Genomic DNA, 16243 nt, shown 5'->3' with positions numbered 1-16243 from the left:
AATTCAATTTCTTCGCAGTTTTACTTTACATGCTGCCCTTCTTGCCCTTATGTAATGAGACAGCCCGACTTGATGATGTAATTCCCCTCAGTGACGCGAGGGAAGCCATTTTGTTTGGAAGCTTTGCACGGGAAAGCTAGGATATTGTGTTTGTTTTTCTCCCCGTTTTGCAGTTACACGTTATAAGTTTGAGTTAACATTTTAATCAAGGTCGTTTCTCCAGCTAAATACGTAGTTTGTTTAGCAGTAACTACGTAAAACACGAAACTTAGAGCATAAAATAACCATTCATTCCCCGTGTTCGGTTTGACGGCCTTTGATGGCCGACCGCTCTAGCTGCGTTTTCATAAACAGTTTCGTCCGGGGCGCCATCGTTGTATGAGTGTTTTTTCCAGCTGTCGTCAGCACTGATCACTGCCCGACGCACTTTCGGCAAAGATCGCTAGATTGTTCTGTAGTATTTCGCCGACCGCGATTGCCTGCTAGCTGGTTAGTATCTCCTGCCGCGCTAGTCAGCCAGTCGCCAGCCGCTTAGTGCGAAGCAGCGCGAGTAAAATGTCCGAGATGTACATCCGCGTGGCCGAGGACGAGAATGAGGAGCCCATGGAGATCCCCTCGGAGGACGACGGCACCGTGCTGCTGTCCACAGTGGCCGCCCAATTTCCCGGAGCGTGCGGCCTCCGGTACCGCAGCCCCGTCTCTCAGTGTATGAGGGGTGTCCGTCTGGTCGAAGGCATTTTACACGCCCCTGAGAACGACTGGGGCAACTTGGTGTATGTCGTCAACTACCCGAAAGGTACAGTGCAGTCGGGTCTGTCCGCCTGATTGAAAAGCCCCGGTGGTTGTTTGGCGATCGCCGGCACCGATGGCATCTTTCCGTTGGACGGATCGTTGTTTTGCATCAGAGGAGGAGGTGTTAGTAAATTCCTGTAAAAAATCTTAGTTGACCTGTTTGTTATGAGCATTGCCCGTTGACTCACTGTTTGAGAGCCATGATCGTACCTTGTCTTGGAATCAAAGTCTATGCCAGCGGGCAAGGGCCGGTAAAATGTATTTAAAGAAGGGTGAGCAAAGTGAGGCAGCTCGGCGGCAATGTGCGCATTTCTAGCTCAGGAAGCCCCTACTTCTGAATTGCATTTCATCCTGTGCTGCGCTCTTTTAAACCACCAATATTACTGGCCCACGCTGACGTCACCTCCAAGTAAAATAATACCCATACTTTCTGTTTTAAAGCGAGTGAGTTACCGTATATTAGAGACTAAGAGCGTTAAATTAATGTTAATAGGCAAGAAATTGTGTTATGCATAGCAGTGATGCGGCATTGCAAAAAAGCAAACTGCCAGGGCGATTATCTTGTTCCTGGGTCTGCTTGTTGTGCAGTCTCTGGATATTTTCGTGTTTGTAGAAGCAGATCCATTTCTCAAACCTGCCATTGGTAGGAATAAAAATTAAAGTATTTCTTCAAACTACAGACAACAAAAGGAAAATGGAAGAGATAGATGCTGCGTCCGCAGTGAAGATAAAGCGCGGTGTGCAGAAGACGTCAGATCTGATCGTGTTGGGTCTGCCGTGGAAAACGTCTGAGCAGGACCTTAAGGACTACTTTAGCACCTTCGGAGAAGTTATCATGGTGCAGGTGGGTGAAACCATGAGAGGTCTGGTGAGAGATCCACTAATCGGAGGGCTTCTGCGGTCCATTTGCCAGATTGAGTCTAGTCTACGACTGCAGCCAGTGATGACAGGGAATTCTGTCACATTAAATCCCATTTTGTCCAGGGTTGTGCAGTTGAAGTGCCTAAGAATATCCCTGCTTATTGGTTTAGCACGTCCTCTTGGCCTGGCAAACAGCTGTGGGTCACTGGCCACCCAGTATGAGCCTCTGTTCTGGTTTGTGCTTCGACCTGCTAGGTCACAGTCCAGGTATCTTGATGGCAGATTGAGCCAAACTCATTAAGCAGTTGCATGTCGCCATCGTGCTTCCTGGTACGCAGTGGGACGTGGTCAGTAGTAAGGAAACTAGTCAGGCAGTAGCAAGCAGCCTCTAGCCTTATATTCTGCACATTTGGTTCATGAAGACACCCGAGACATGAAGCTCCTCTTGTTGCAGGTGAAGAGAGACGCAAAGACTGGAAACTCCAAAGGGTTTGGCTTTGTGCGCTTCACAGATTATGAGACTCAGGTCAAAGTCATGTCCCAGCGGCACATGATCGATGGAAGATGGTGTGACTGTAAGCTCCCCAACTCCAAGGTATTTACACCCTATGGAATATTTCCCTGTTCTCCTTATTGTCATACTTTTTACCATGCATGTTTTTGGGAACCAGCTTTGCCCACACCATGGTTTGCTTAGATTTGTCGTACACCCCCTACTCAGCCAAATATAGTCATTTTAACAGACATTCCTGAGCAGGGTTCTATCGCACGTACTCACCTTCGCTTCTGTAATCCGCTGCCGTTCCTGAGCAGGGTTCTATCGCACGTACTCACCTTCGCTTCTGTAATCCGCTGCCGTTCCTGAGCAGGGTGCGTAACATCGCTGTTTGTTTCTCCGTGTAACAGCAAGGCCCCGACGAGCCGATGAGGAGCAGGAAGGTGTTTGTCGGCCGCTGCACCGAGGACATGACCGCCGACGATCTCCGACAGTTCTTCATGCAGTACGGGGAGGTCACCGACGTCTTCATCCCCAAGCCCTTCCGGGCTTTCGCCTTTGTCACGTTCGCTGATGACCAAGTAAGTGTGCGGCTGGCTCGTATGTAGCATTGTAAAGCTAACGGTTCTCATTTTCGTAGATGGATTCAGGGAAGACTGAGCTTGACAAAGAAACTGTCAGATATTAGCTGCCATGCAGAGTTCTATGTAATAGCTTCTCTTTTAGTCTGTTGCCAGACGCGTAAAAATACAGCACTGAGTGCAGTGAGAGCTATAGTTATTCCAAAATGATGTACACACACTTAACCCCCTGTATTCACCCCCCCCCCCCCAATCTTAGGTGGCCCAGTCCCTGTGTGGGGAGGACCTGATCATCAAAGGGGTCAGCGTGCACATCTCCAACGCCGAGCCTAAACACAACAATAGTAGGCAAATGATGGATCGGGGGGGCCGCTTCGGGGCTGGGGGGTTCGGGGGGCAGGGGTTCGGTGGCCGTGGGGGCCTGGGCAATAGCGGAGGTATGGGGAGTGGCAGCGGTGGTGGCGTGAACTTCGGGGCGCTGAGCCTGAACCCGGCCATGATGGCGGCGGCACAGGCAGCCCTGCAAAGCAGCTGGGGCGTGATGGGGATGCTGGCCAGCCAGCAGGGTCAGTCTGCCGCGTCGGGGGGCGCCGCCCCCACCAGCCAGGGCTCCGGCGCCGCACGCGAGCAGGGTCAGGCCTTCGGCTCTGGGGGCGGGGCTAGCTACGGCGCCGGCTCAGCCGGGCTGTCCTGGGGGGCGGCGTCCAATTCGGGCTCCGCCGGCAGCGGGGGCTTTAACTCCAGCTTCGGCTCCAGCCTGGAGTCCAAGTCCTCTTGGGGTGCACTGTAGGCGGGTCAGGCGGGTCAGGCAGCAGGCGGGTCAGGCAGCAGGCGCGGTGCGTCTCGATACTTCGGTAAGTATTTCGGAAGAAATTTGTTCCTTGCAGTCATGCCTAATTTGTATCTAATCTGTATTTAAAGTATATTTTTCTTCATTTTTGGAAAACACATGAATATGTGAACATATGAGTTAATCTACACAAGATTTCTGTATAGAGTGGTTGAAGTGTATTTTCTTTGTGTGCGCGGGGGTGTAGATCCCTGGCGCTTGTTTTTGTTTATGATCAGATTCTGTACGCATGCACCTCAAAGGGTGCTGATTGAGAAATGTCATGGCCGACCTGCCCCACAAAGCCGCTTTCGCTGCTGGTTTAACTGGGAATGGGAGACAAGCCTGGGTTGGATTTTTTTTTTTTTCTGTGGCATTTGTTTGCAGTTTTTCTACCTTTTTTTTCTTTTTACGGAAAAGCCTTCATTAAAATCTCTTCTGCAGTTCACCACCTCTTTTCCAATTTCCCGGGAAGAAGCCCCGCGTTGGCAGCCTTGTTCCAGCGGTCTCAGTATCAGTGCCCCTCATCTCATGTCTAAATGCTTTGCCATCAAAGAACACAGCTTCACTCCGCATTCTCTGTGCTGGACGGTGGGTGTTGCCTTTTTTTATCCACTTTTTTTTTCATGGGGGGGGAGAGAGGAAAAAAAGTCCGCACTGTATCGCAAAGTTGCGCTTTTGAAGAGAGTGGAGATTGAGGATGGATTGTTGGTGGCCCGGAGTGAGAGACTTGAGTTTGAGCGAACGGAGAGAGGAAGAAATGAAAGCTCGTGTGGAAAGGACTGCTTGTGCGTTCGGAAAGCGGCGTGACATGCGAGAGGGGGGTGACCCTGTGCCTTTGGTGAGCGAGTGTGAAAGCAGGCGGCATTTGCAGTGCGAATGTCTTTCAGTTGCTTTTTTTTCCCCTTCTTCCCTGTAAGACGATGATAAAGGACATTTTTTCCTCTTCCTAATACTATACCATCATTCAAATAGCAAGAAAAGTAGTGGAATGTTTAGTGTTATGAATTTGTACCATTACTCTCTATATGACCTGGTTGTGTGTTGCCTTGTTCTCCCTGTTCATTGACCCTGTTGGTGTGCAAATGTGCTTTGATGCTGGTGGTGTCTGTGTTGGACACTAGAGGGCGCTAGTGCGGTGTGTGCGCGCCGGTGCAAGTGAACTCTGTGTGGCTTGGTGTGTGGTGGGGCGGGGGGGCAGAGGGGGTGTTGGTGGGCTGGTAATGAAAGTTGAAGGATTCCTAAGAAAGATTGCTTTTGTTCAGTGTTGTTTTTTGCTTTTCTTTGAATGCATTGTACGTTTTGCTAAAAGGGAATTCTCAAATAAAGCTAATTTGAATAGGTATTTGTCTATTTAATACTGACCTTTCAATTTGATCTTTTTGATTTTGTTAGTGTTTTAATTAATTGAAATGCACAAATGCTTATTTAATCCGCACATGTAGGGACCTCGGACTCCAGCCCAGGTTCACGTCTGAACGAAGTCAATTTTCCGGAGGCTGAAGATCGGAGGAGGTTCAGAGTTGGGGGGTCGCCGTCGCTAGCTAATAGTGGGAGGGAGGCACAGCAGAAGGCCTTAAATGTGAAGAGAGACTTCTTCACCTCATTCTAACAAGATTCCCAAGAAATTTGGCCAGAGGTTTTAAATGGACTATTTCTAAATTCGGCAGAGGGCTGCTCATCTGTCTAAAACCTGATTTATTTTTTATTTTTGAAAGAGAACTCCATGAGCGTCAGTGTTTCATAGACAACATGAGCTTGTTTGATGAAAGTACTTTGTAGCACTGAATCACCCTCTCGCTACTTTGCAGGTTACATCTGACAGGTTTCTCTATGGTTGTTTTTTCTCCTTGTGTTTTCTGGGTTACTTGGACGCAGTTTCATTGACACAATGGCTTTTCATGTAATTGTACTTGCTAAGGTTATTTTTCTCCCCCCCCAATCAAGGCTTCCGGATGGATCCAGCTGTTTGAATATATTGTTTAGACTGGAAAAATTTAAACTTGCCACCAGAAATTAGTCATGTATCAAATATAATTTTCAGTTAAATGTAAAATAAACTGTTAAACTTTTCAATTGCTTATTTTATTTTAATCCCCCGTAATTTATCCAATAGTACAGAATGCATGTCTATTCTTGTTTTTATTTCATTAATTAGGTCGTCATTTGACTGGTTAATTTCATAATTTGGTTTAAGTGTCTTAAGTGGAAATGCCATTTGCTCCACCAGATCATTTGTAGTTCTGTCACAAAGGGATATGATGGCCTTGGTCTTTGGATCCTCTCAGGCACAGTTTAAGGTTGAGGCACATTTCTTGTTGGTATTCATCATTTATGTTGTTATGGATTTGCCTATATGTTGGGCAACCCTACACCAGAACTCAACGGCCGTGGCTGATTCTTTGTAACAGGCTGTGAAAATATTGACATGCAGATTTGTGCTTAGATTTCAGCAGCTGAGGGAAATTCAGGTAACTAACTTTATCTGCAGCTTAGTTCAGACGATACTTTATTTACTGTGACCAAGGTACTTTTTGTTGTAGCCTTTCAAAGGAACAGCTGAAGGAATTTAACATCCTATTTAGGAAACGGCTGCCTTTGTTCCCTATTGCTGATACAGAACTCAGTTCCTAATGCCCAATAACCATATTTATGCAAAGCTTGTATGAAAAGTGGCTCAGTGCTTTTACATTCATCCATTAATCATTTTTAATCAATTATCCATATCAGTGACCATAAGCTTGAGACCTACACTGTTCCATCCATTTGCTCATTAATTCAGCTGAAGTATTTTAATAATAACCAGCTCCAAGCTTTTGGATAGATATGCAGGGGTAATGAAACCTGATGCTTGATAGAGAGTGAAGGTGTTACCAGTGTGTTAACCAGGTAGCCGATATGTGATTTTCAGTCATACAAGGATCTAAATTCTCATTTAGAAAGTAGGTCAGGTTAGGAGTGAAGTTAGTTATAGGAAAGGGCATTTAAGCTTGTTAGTGTCCTGCTTACAACAGAGCCACTGTAACTAATCCGGACACCTATGGTAACGTGAGTGATGAGCCTAATGGGAGCCATGTGACTGCAGGCTAAGCCTCTGTGCCTGTGATTGGAAGGTCGTCAGTTCAAGCCCTGGTTCAGCTAATCACATGTCTGTGGGCCCTTAACCCCCAGCCCCATGGGCACCACTGTGGTGGTGGGGGGAGCACACTTCACTGCCAGGCTTATTCTCAGCTACGTCTGTGGAGAGCAAGCTGGGGTAGGCAGAAGGCGGGTTTCTATAAAGTATCTTCATTTCACAAGATGACACACAAGAACAGACATTTAAGCTACAGTGCTGGTTTTGGAAAAAAAAATTGCTGAATGAAAGCTAAACGACAGTGACCACGCCTCCTAGCTGTTCTCCTGCAGAAACGTGGTTCATTCTTACTCATGAATCCTGCTACCATCACTGGTGATGCTGAAAACTCGAGCTCATTTGATCTTTGCTATCTAGGGCAGGGCAGGGGAACCGGCGGACATACACCTCAACACCATCCTTCTGTCTAATATAACACAGGGCATTCATTCAATAGATTAATTCTTTATTTACTGCTAGTTCACATCGGCATAAATAGGTAACACTTGAGAGAGCTGACTGACTGACACTTTTCTAGCACTTTCTACCCAGAAAAGGCTTCTTCCCTGACTTCTGCTTTTGGAATGTGAGATATGCTGTGGGAGGGGGCACTCTAAGCGTTGTAAGAGGAGGAGGCGACATTGCCCCCGTGACCCGTCCAGTTGGTGTGGATGAAATTGCCGGGGCTGGGCAGCAGCTCGTAGGTGTGTGCACCAAAATAGTCTCTCTGAGCCTGAGGGGACACAAGGGTAACAGGCATGAGACTATGTGCCCTGCATGGTGACCGCAATACTGTCAGCAGATCTTACATTTTACATTTATAAAAGGGTACCGACTCCACTATGAATTTGACCTGGGTCAATGTCTAGAGGGATGGATTAGATGGATTTTTACCCTGAAGAAGTCAGATTTTTGTAGTGAGCCATAAAACGTATGTAATGAAAACATGTAACAGCTTAGTTATTCACTGTCCCTAGCAGCCCAATATCTAATGTGCGGAGACACTATACACATTTCAAAATAAATCACAAATACAAAACGCAAGTGGTGGGTGATACGACGAAGACTGGGATCAGCTGCAACTATATCCACAATAATTGTTAGTTATCGCAAGAATCATGGTACCACACGTTTAACACATTGCAGCATGGCTGATGAGGAAGAATAATCACACCACCTGCACTGCAGGCTATGTAATCCACCTGAAGCTAAGCAGGTTTGGGCCTGGCCAGTACTTGGATGGGAGACCAACTAGGAAAGCTGTGTTGCTGCTGGAAGGGGTGCTGGTGCGGCCAACAGGATAGTGTGGTCTGTGTGGATCCCCATGCCAGAGTACAGTGCTGTCCTTCGCATGAGACGTACAATGGAGGTCCTGACCCTCTGAGGCCATAAAAGATCTCTGGGCATCCTTTGGAAGAGCAGGGCTGATACCCAGATGTACTTGCTAAAATTGCCCACTGTGACCCTATCAAATCTGGCCTCCCAATCACCGCCTATATCTAACTGGTGAGTTCTCTCCTGCCCCTCCACCATCTTAGCTACTGCGTGGTGAGCGTACTGGTGCAGAATGGCTGCCATCGCATCATCCAGGTGAGGGCAACGTGGTGGGTGAAGTGGCTCCCCATTGGTTAGGTAAAGCACTTTGGTTGTTTGAAAAAGCACTATATAAATGTAACATTCATCATTCAAGAACTGGTCCCTAAAAATTGGTTATACTTCAGCGACGTTAAAATGGCTTGGATTTGTGAAACCTAATTTGGCCCAAACTACTGTGATTTTTAAACTAAGATACTGTTTGTACACAGGTGGCAACACAACCAAGCTCCAGCCCGTCAGCAACGTCAGCACCTCAAACACAACCAAATAATTAAAGTTTATCATGATCTTACAAGAAACGCTGCTTGTAGCGACAGAGTTGCTGGTTAAGTGGTGTAACCTTACTACACACAATTTGGTTGTTTCTAAACAAAAAAGGTACCGATTCATATCGTGGATCATGATTCCAACCAAACATTTTGCACTATGACATTTTAGCCGTATTACCTATCACACAGCTAGGGGCAGTATTACCTACCCACCCATACAGCTAGGGGCAGTATTACCCACCCACCCACACAGTTAGGGACAGTATTACCCACCCACCCACACAGCTAGGGGCAGTATTACCCACACAGCTAGGGGCAGTATTACCCACACAGCTAGGGGCAGTATTACCCACACAGCTAGGGGCAGTATTACCTACCCACCCACCCACACAGCTAGGGGCAGTATTACCCACACAGCTAGGGGCAGTATTACTCACCCACCCACACAGCTAGGGGCAGTATTACCCACCCACCCACACAGTTAGGGGCAGTATTACCCACACAGATAGGGGCAGTATTACCCACCCACCCACACAGTTAGGGGCAGTATTACCTACCCACCCACCCACACAGTTAGGGGCAGTATTACCTACCCACCCACCCACCCACCCACACAGTTAGGGGCAGTATTACCCACCCACCCACACAGTTGGGGGCAGTCTCCGCAGACACGTACCTGTAGCAGGTTGGCAGGGAGGACGGCATGTCTGTACCCGTCATAGAAGGAGAGCGCAGTGCTGAAGCAGGGCATGGGGATCCCCAGTTGGACCCCAGTGCTCACCACCCGCCGCCAGGAGTCCTTGCCATGGAAAAAGCAGCCAATCAGCTCTGAGGACTGAGGCCCCATTCTGTGCACCATGTGATCTACGTGCAAAGCTAACAGGCTGCTGCACTTTAAGAGTGAAATTTAACTATCCAGTTAAACATCGCAGTTCCATTCAGCAGGCACACAGACATTCTCAGCCTGATGCCTTGTCAAGAGGACTTCATCACCGTGAAACATCAACTACATGTTACTATTAAAACTGATATTCTTTATCAGGTGGCAGTACATTACCAGAATACACGTAATCAAGATGCTTTTCATAATACTTGAAACACTGCCACCTAATGTGCAGAGGGAGCATTTTCCAAAGTCACATGTCCAAAACAGCTGCACCGATCTGCTCGTCACAAAGAGCTCTACACACAATGGCCAAGCCCTGAAGCAAAGCCGTGATGATGGAACTTGCCGTACCTGGCAGTCCTGAACGGCACTGCTGAAGAACGTGTCGAGCAGCAGACTTTGGAGCTCACCGTCCCTGTCAAAGGCCTCCTTAATCTTCCCCAGGAACACACTGTCACGAGCGACAAAGAGCAAGTCCTCAGCCCACAGCGCATGTGGGGATTACTCAACACTGGCCCAGTGCTGCACAGTCACCGCTGTGTTTGTGCAAAAGCTGTTTCTTCATTCTGGGCTGCTGCAGTCTTCCTGCAAACCTTATCTTCACTTCCTTAACGCTTGCAGTGATCGCAGCATTGCACAATTCAGCAGCCAGAAAATAAATAGAGCATGTAGAAGTTCAGTTACAGCAGCGATGATTCACCTTATTTGATATCACCAAAAAAAAAAAAAAAAAAAAAAAAAAAACCTCACAATCTAGCTAACACAGGATTAAATGAATAACTACTGGAAGGTTCTTCAGTTTTGCTTTGCACTGGAGAATAACATTATGGATTTGCACCAAAATTATTCTACCAAAATTATAACCAAACTAAATACCAGTATTCAAATACCAATATTCTTAGTTTTTTGATTGAAATGAAAAATCTCCCCACAAAGCACAGGGTATTATCACACTGCGGGGATGTCCGGTCCCCACACTGTAATAATGACAGAGACTGACCTTCGGATGATGCAGCCTCCTCGCCACATGAGGGCGATGGCTCCATAGCTGAGAGTCCATCCAAACTCCTTGGCTGCTTGTCGGAGTAGCATGAAGCCCTGAGCGTAGGAGATGATCTTGGAGGCATAGAGAGCCTGGAGGGAAACATGAACACGTCACATATTAAAACCGCGCCACCTGCCGCTGTTATCGAGAATGAATAAAGTGACAGGAATCGCATCACCCAGCTTTATCGTACTTCACTGTCTGCATTACAGTGGTGGCCATGATGAACAGTCACACAAGCTTAATGAGGAGTCTGACAAGCATTACTGTGGGGACACTCACTTGTCTTATGTCCTCCAAAAAGGCAGCCTTGTCCCCCTGGAATTTAGCACCCTTGGGTCCCTGCAGCGTCCTGCTGGCCTCCACACGTTCATCCTTCAGAGAGGACAGGCACCTGGCGAAGACGGCCTCACCTGGGGGAGGGGCACCTCACTTAAGATCCACAGTACGTCTTTTAATCCGCATGTACGGTGTGGAAATGGAGCGCGTGTGCATGACAGACGTGTGGGCGCAGGGAGGGAGGCGGAGGTGGTGAAGCAGTTCCATCTATTAACCCCCAAACTGTCCTCCTGTCGTTTCCTTCTATGGCGTGAAACATGCCGCCTGCTAGATGAGGACCAGTGGAAACGCAGAACCTTCATACAGCAAGAAAAAAAGCCGAAGCAAACATTACACCCCCCAACGACACGGAACATGTCGGCAGCTCCCCGCCCCTCCGCAGAGACACCGTATGGCCTCAAGACAGCGACACAGTGCCAACAACCTGTCAGGCTTAGAGATTAATTAAACGCCAACCCTGCCATTGTAAAAAGAGGGTTTGGCCATTTACCCACGACAAGCATGAAGAAAAAAATTAAACAAGGGAAAGCAGATCCGTCTGGAGCCACACAAACAGGCAGAGAGAAACTCTTAAAAAGACAGGCATGGCGGGGGTGGAAAGGCCAGTCATGATGAACTAAGCAACTTATTCCACCACGGAATGTCGCCCTCTCTTCCGGGGCCAGTGCACTGCACCCCCACACCCCCTTTTATTCAGTGATAACACAACCGGTTGTTCCAGGTGGTTCTCGCTTTGCCGCCATTCACGCATTTTTCTGCCAATCGTGGCTTGAACTGAGACAGACAGACAGGACGCCTCGAGCAGATTAATGCACTGTGGACAGGTAATGGTCACGGGCAACAACTGTAATGGAGGGAATGGGTCTACTGGTGACAAGCCATTACTTTTTATTCAGCTGGATATTGTGACTGGCGCAAGACCCGTTTATGTGCATAGGTGCTGGTAAAACAACATTCAGGTCGCGAGAATAAATTAGTTACATGCTACTTATTCACTTTATATTACCACTGTCACTGTACAGTCACTTCTGCACACTTCGTTAAATCGGGTGAAATAAGCAACAGACTCATTTTCTCTCTATGCCAAACTTTCAGTTCTGTTCTGAGATTTTGTCGCTCATTGTCATTAGGGAAGCGCACCTGTAATTGAAAGATTGCTGGTTCGAATCCCCGACCAACGAGGCACCGCTGAGGTACCCTGAGCAAGGTGCCGCCCCCACGCACTGCTCCCCGGGCGCTGGGTTAGCTGCCCCCTGCTATGTCACATATGGGTTAAATGCAGAGACACATTTCCTTGTTGCGCACTGTGGTGTGTCGACAATGACCACTGATTTCCAAATTCTAATTCTGCAAATAATCTGAGCCGTGAGGCCAACCCTGCTTTCAGGAGAGTGTCTGACTGACGAGCACTTCGGCTAAATGCGTCCCATCAGTCAGGAGGGTACAGCTGCTCGCTGTCCTGTCCCGGGATGACCTAGCTGTCCGCTCCAGACAGGCCACTTACACACCCTCCCCCTCATGTCACCTTCGGTCAAACGTGTATTTTCAGGAAAAGCACACATTCTTTCACCTTGCTGTGGTGTAACGAGACTGATGCAAACGCAGATCAATGTGCAAAAACAGAAGTATAAAATGTTATCAAACTTCCACAAGAAAGATTGCGAAAGAAAATGGAACTAAATATGCTTAATTTTAACAATTTGAACTGCATACACCCTGGGTAGATTTTAAGGGTAGATTTAGGTCATTCTCCTCATTAATTTAACAATGAGATCTCTGGCTGGCAAACGGGGACACCCACAGAATAAGAGGGTACATCTCTGCCTTTGGTTGTTTTCAGCAGTTTAGTACCTAAAGTTGTGCACTTAGCCTGGGTTCCTTATTACACGCGAATTGCCAGGTTCTGAATGTGGAAGGTTCAGTCAGAGTCACACAGACTGGTGCTACAGAAGGCTACCTATCAGGGTGACCGGTGTTCCGTATTCCAGAGAGGCAATGGCCGTCCACTTTCCTGTGCCCTTCTGTCCAGCGCTGTCTCTGATCTTGGGGAGCAGGTGAGCCCCGTCAGAGTCCCGGTACTTCAGGATGTCGGCCGTAATTTCAATCAGGAAGGAGTCCAGCTCTGTCTTGTTCCAATCGCTGAAGACCTGTGGCAACGGCAAGCAGAGAAGCACCTCAGCCCTAAGGCCCCTTCACCCCCAAAATACGAATGTATGCTGCTGTGAAAAAGAGACCCAGGTCCTACTGAGAAGCTACTGGGAAAGGCTGACCTGGGCCATCTCATCGTGGTCCATGCTCAGCACGTCCTTCATTAGGTGGTACGCCTCACAGATAAGCTGCATGTCGCCATACTCGATCCCATTGTGGACCATCTTCACGAAGTGGCCTGCACCCTCGTCCCCCACCTGTCCGGCAGTGGTGAGGAGTGAGGGGCAGAGATTCTACCTCGGGGTTCAACCCAGCAGGACGGATCAGGCTCGGAGAGCAACTCACCCAATCACAACAAGGCTCTCCTGTTCCAACCTTCGCAGCGATGCTCTGGAAGATGTCTTTAATGTGAGGCCTGGAGACGACATGAGAGACACAGTTAGACTCAACAGAAAGGGAGACGGCAAAAAACACCAAACCTTGGGGAAATTAAAATAACATTCAAGAGAATTAAACCAATTTCAACTCATTCTGACTGGTCCAAGGGTTTTGACTTCACCAAGGAACTGAGACTTAAGCGACTCACCAGGCCTCCTTGTGCCCCCCCGGCATGAGGGAGGGTCCGTAGCGGGCACCGTCCTCACCCCCGCTCACCCCACTGCCCACAAACAGCAGGTTCTTTTCCTTCAGGCTCTTACAGCGCCTCTGTGTGGACAAACCATTTCATTGCTGTTAGTCACTCACAGCCACCTTGTGTCACACACAGCGTTACACTTAAACAAAAGCCGCTAGATCTCAGGGCAGAGTCTCAGTTGAGAGGGACACAGACACTCAAACCGAATACACTCACAAACTACCAGGTTTCTACACAAAGCAACACCAAATCTAACAATAAGTACATCCACCCATTCTATAGAAATTCAAGTTTGGTACGATTTCTGCAGGGTAACAGACACAAAGCCTGCAGAGACCCCCAAAGACCAACATGTTGCCACATGCAGTTAGAAGAGCATAACTCCGGATCATTCCATCCCCACAGCCCTGCTGACTCACAGTTGTGTCTCTGTACTCAGAGTTGCCCCCATCAATGATGATGTCCCCGGGGGAAAGCAGGGGAACCTGAAACAAGATCACAGAGCGATGACCATAGAGACAATCATTCGATAACAAACGGAAAGGGAGACACCAGACTGCTTGCTTTGCTACTGCTGAGCTCCTCTGCAGCTGATATAAAGCGCGACCCCCCCCGGACTTCTGGCCCCCCCTTTCCCCTCTTCCTCACCAGCTTGTCGATGAAGTCATCCACGGCCTGACCGGCCTTCACCAGGAGCACAATCCTCCGTGGCTTCTTCAGCTTCGACACCATGTCCTCCAGGGACTCCGCACCCACCACCTTGGTGCCTTTGGCCTCATTCTGCAGGAAGTTGTGAACCTTGGACACCGTCCTGTTATAGGCACAGACCTGAGGGGGGGGGGGGGGGGTAGAGGCCAGAACGTGAGATGACAGCAAAAAAAAAAAATACATTTTCTAAATTCACTTCCCTGTACTTTAGCATCCGGGCTGCACTAACAGTCCGACAGGCTGGGAAGGACCTCCCTGCCTTTTTTGGTTCCCATCCAAAAGTCCTTAAAGTTCCCCAGTTCTTTAAAATAAGCCAGGCAGAGTTACTTCACCCCGGAGCTCCTTGGGTTTAGAAGCTCAGCTCCAGCCACGTCATTCCCTGAGGAGCGTTTGGCTATAAGAGCTTCAAAAGTTTATCCTAAAAACCATCTGATAAGCTGCCATTCAACCAGCGTTGAGGCAGAGCAAGCTGATGACCGGACTGCCAGCCCCATCTGAGCCCCTCTGCGGACCCAGGCCACATATTTGAAGCACTAAGATATAAAACTGAAAATGTGAGGAATAAATTAGTGTTCCGTCTTCTTTTTGTTGGTTTGAAGGCAGGTTATGTCACCGGTGACAGGTGATTTTATACAAAGCGACTTATGAAAGTTTAACTTTCCTTCCAGTGCTATTCTGACTGAATCAAAGAGCAGCAATAAGCACCACCCCTAAAAAGCAGCTTCCTGAAGGATCCAGCAGCAGAGATCCTTACAGGGCATCAGTCAGCAGCCTTCTGGTTACAGACCAACAAGCCTAAACACTCAGCTACCTGCGTCCAGGTCCAGGTCACCAGTACTTACCACAAAGCCATGGTCATTCATGTTTAAGATCAGATTCTGCCCCATCACTGCCAAGCCAATAAGAGCGATGTCTGCTCTGCAAGAACACAAAGTCACCGGCCATCAACTCGGCTTAATGCAAATGCTTAATGACGAAGAAAATCTGAAAACATCCTTATTGGTGTTTGCGTGGTATTAGAAGTATAGAGGGGAAATAGATGACTGATTAAACACAACATCGTTTCTCAGAAGCAAATACGATTATACTTCGAGGGGACAATCAGGCGAGAAAAACTGATAGGTTCAAAACGTTCCCACCTGAAAAACTTAAAATTACAGTTATTCTAATCATTCATTAGGAGTAAACATATTGTAATACATACAATCACATTTCTACAGATTCACACGTGTTTTGCTATTCTTTTACAACTATACGATTAACAGAGCTGAACTGACATTCATAGCAATTTCCCTGTATGGGTGTTATGTTTTATATGCTGCCGGACAGACGGTGAAAGACCGTGATTATATGCAGCCAATTTCCCCGTTGCAAACATGCTGCAGATGTAATCTAAGAAGCAAGTAGAGCAAAGCAACGAGAAGGAAGCAACTAGTGCGACCAATTACATTATAATCCAAGATCCCTAAAACCTGCTGTGTCGATAGTGACAATAAAAAAGTCATAGTTTTAACACAGGAATGAGGATACTTTACACTTGTGCAAGTGACTTATATGGATATGAAATGAAAGGAGATACAGGACTATAAACACCATTTGACCGATCCGACTTTTATCGTGAACCTGATTAGTTTCTCTTTTCACATATGCGATCTTTTCCACATATACTTAATGGCAAACTCAACAATGTTGCGGGAGGAAACGAATACTCACTCAGCCATGATTAGAAGCGTGTAAGATCAGCGTGTCCGAAGCCGAGTTTCCCCCGATCAGTCGTGAGTATGTGAGCGCACTTCCGGGTCGCCTTCGCATCATCAGCCGCTATGGATAATGTTCTTCGGTCACATGACGTAGAGGACAAATATCCCCTCCCCCGTTATGATTGGTCGGTCACTCTGAGCCGAGAAATCGTCGAATGTTACTGGTGCGACCGCGATGTCATTC

General features: G+C 47.7%; 2 protein-coding genes across 5 annotated transcripts; one reads left to right on the top strand and one right to left on the bottom strand.

Annotated features, from left to right (window-relative positions):
- The first annotated feature begins 99 nt into the window (after positions 1-99).
- tardbpa (TAR DNA binding protein a) lies at positions 100-5635 on the top strand. Of its 2 annotated transcripts, XR_007388889.1 has the most exons (7): positions 100-796; positions 1473-1636; positions 2108-2248; positions 2560-2730; positions 2990-3074; positions 4004-4150; positions 5005-5635. XR_007388889.1 is itself a non-coding variant. In XM_049004997.1 (6 exons), the coding sequence occupies exons 1-6, from the start codon at positions 556-558 to the stop codon at positions 4096-4098; spliced, it is 897 nt and encodes a 298-aa protein (XP_048860954.1). In that variant the 5' UTR covers positions 100-555; the 3' UTR covers positions 4099-4904. The 2 variants fall into 2 exon arrangements, 1 of the variants encoding a protein (XP_048860954.1); XM_049004997.1 differs by lacking the exon at positions 5005-5635 and having other exon boundaries at positions 4004-4904.
- Positions 5636-7123: 1488 nt separating this feature from the next.
- On the bottom strand, positions 7124-16120 carry pgd (phosphogluconate dehydrogenase). Of its 3 annotated transcripts, none has more exons than XM_049004994.1 (13): positions 16013-16120; positions 15142-15217; positions 14240-14419; positions 14011-14076; positions 13544-13662; positions 13303-13372; positions 13080-13214; positions 12767-12956; positions 10753-10883; positions 10426-10559; positions 9777-9876; positions 9216-9338; positions 7124-7407 (listed from the first exon to the last, which is right to left on the bottom strand). In XM_049004994.1, exons 1-13 carry the CDS (start codon positions 16018-16020, stop codon positions 7288-7290), a joined length of 1452 nt encoding a protein of 483 aa, XP_048860951.1. In that variant the 5' UTR covers positions 16021-16120; the 3' UTR covers positions 7124-7287. The 3 variants fall into 3 exon arrangements, with proteins under 3 accessions (XP_048860951.1, XP_048860952.1, XP_048860950.1); XM_049004995.1 differs by lacking the exon at positions 7124-7407 and adding an exon at positions 8706-8744 and having other exon boundaries at positions 9141-9338; XM_049004993.1 differs by lacking the exon at positions 7124-7407 and adding an exon at positions 8790-8912 and having other exon boundaries at positions 9141-9338.
- Positions 16121-16243: the final 123 nt, after the last annotated feature.

This window comes from Brienomyrus brachyistius, unplaced genomic scaffold, assembly GCF_023856365.1.
Source record: "Brienomyrus brachyistius isolate T26 unplaced genomic scaffold, BBRACH_0.4 scaffold140, whole genome shotgun sequence".
NCBI classification, from domain to species: Eukaryota; Metazoa; Chordata; class Actinopteri; order Osteoglossiformes; family Mormyridae; genus Brienomyrus; species Brienomyrus brachyistius.
The sequence above is the reverse complement of the archived record's forward strand: the minus strand, read 5'-3'. Positions and strand labels throughout refer to the sequence as shown.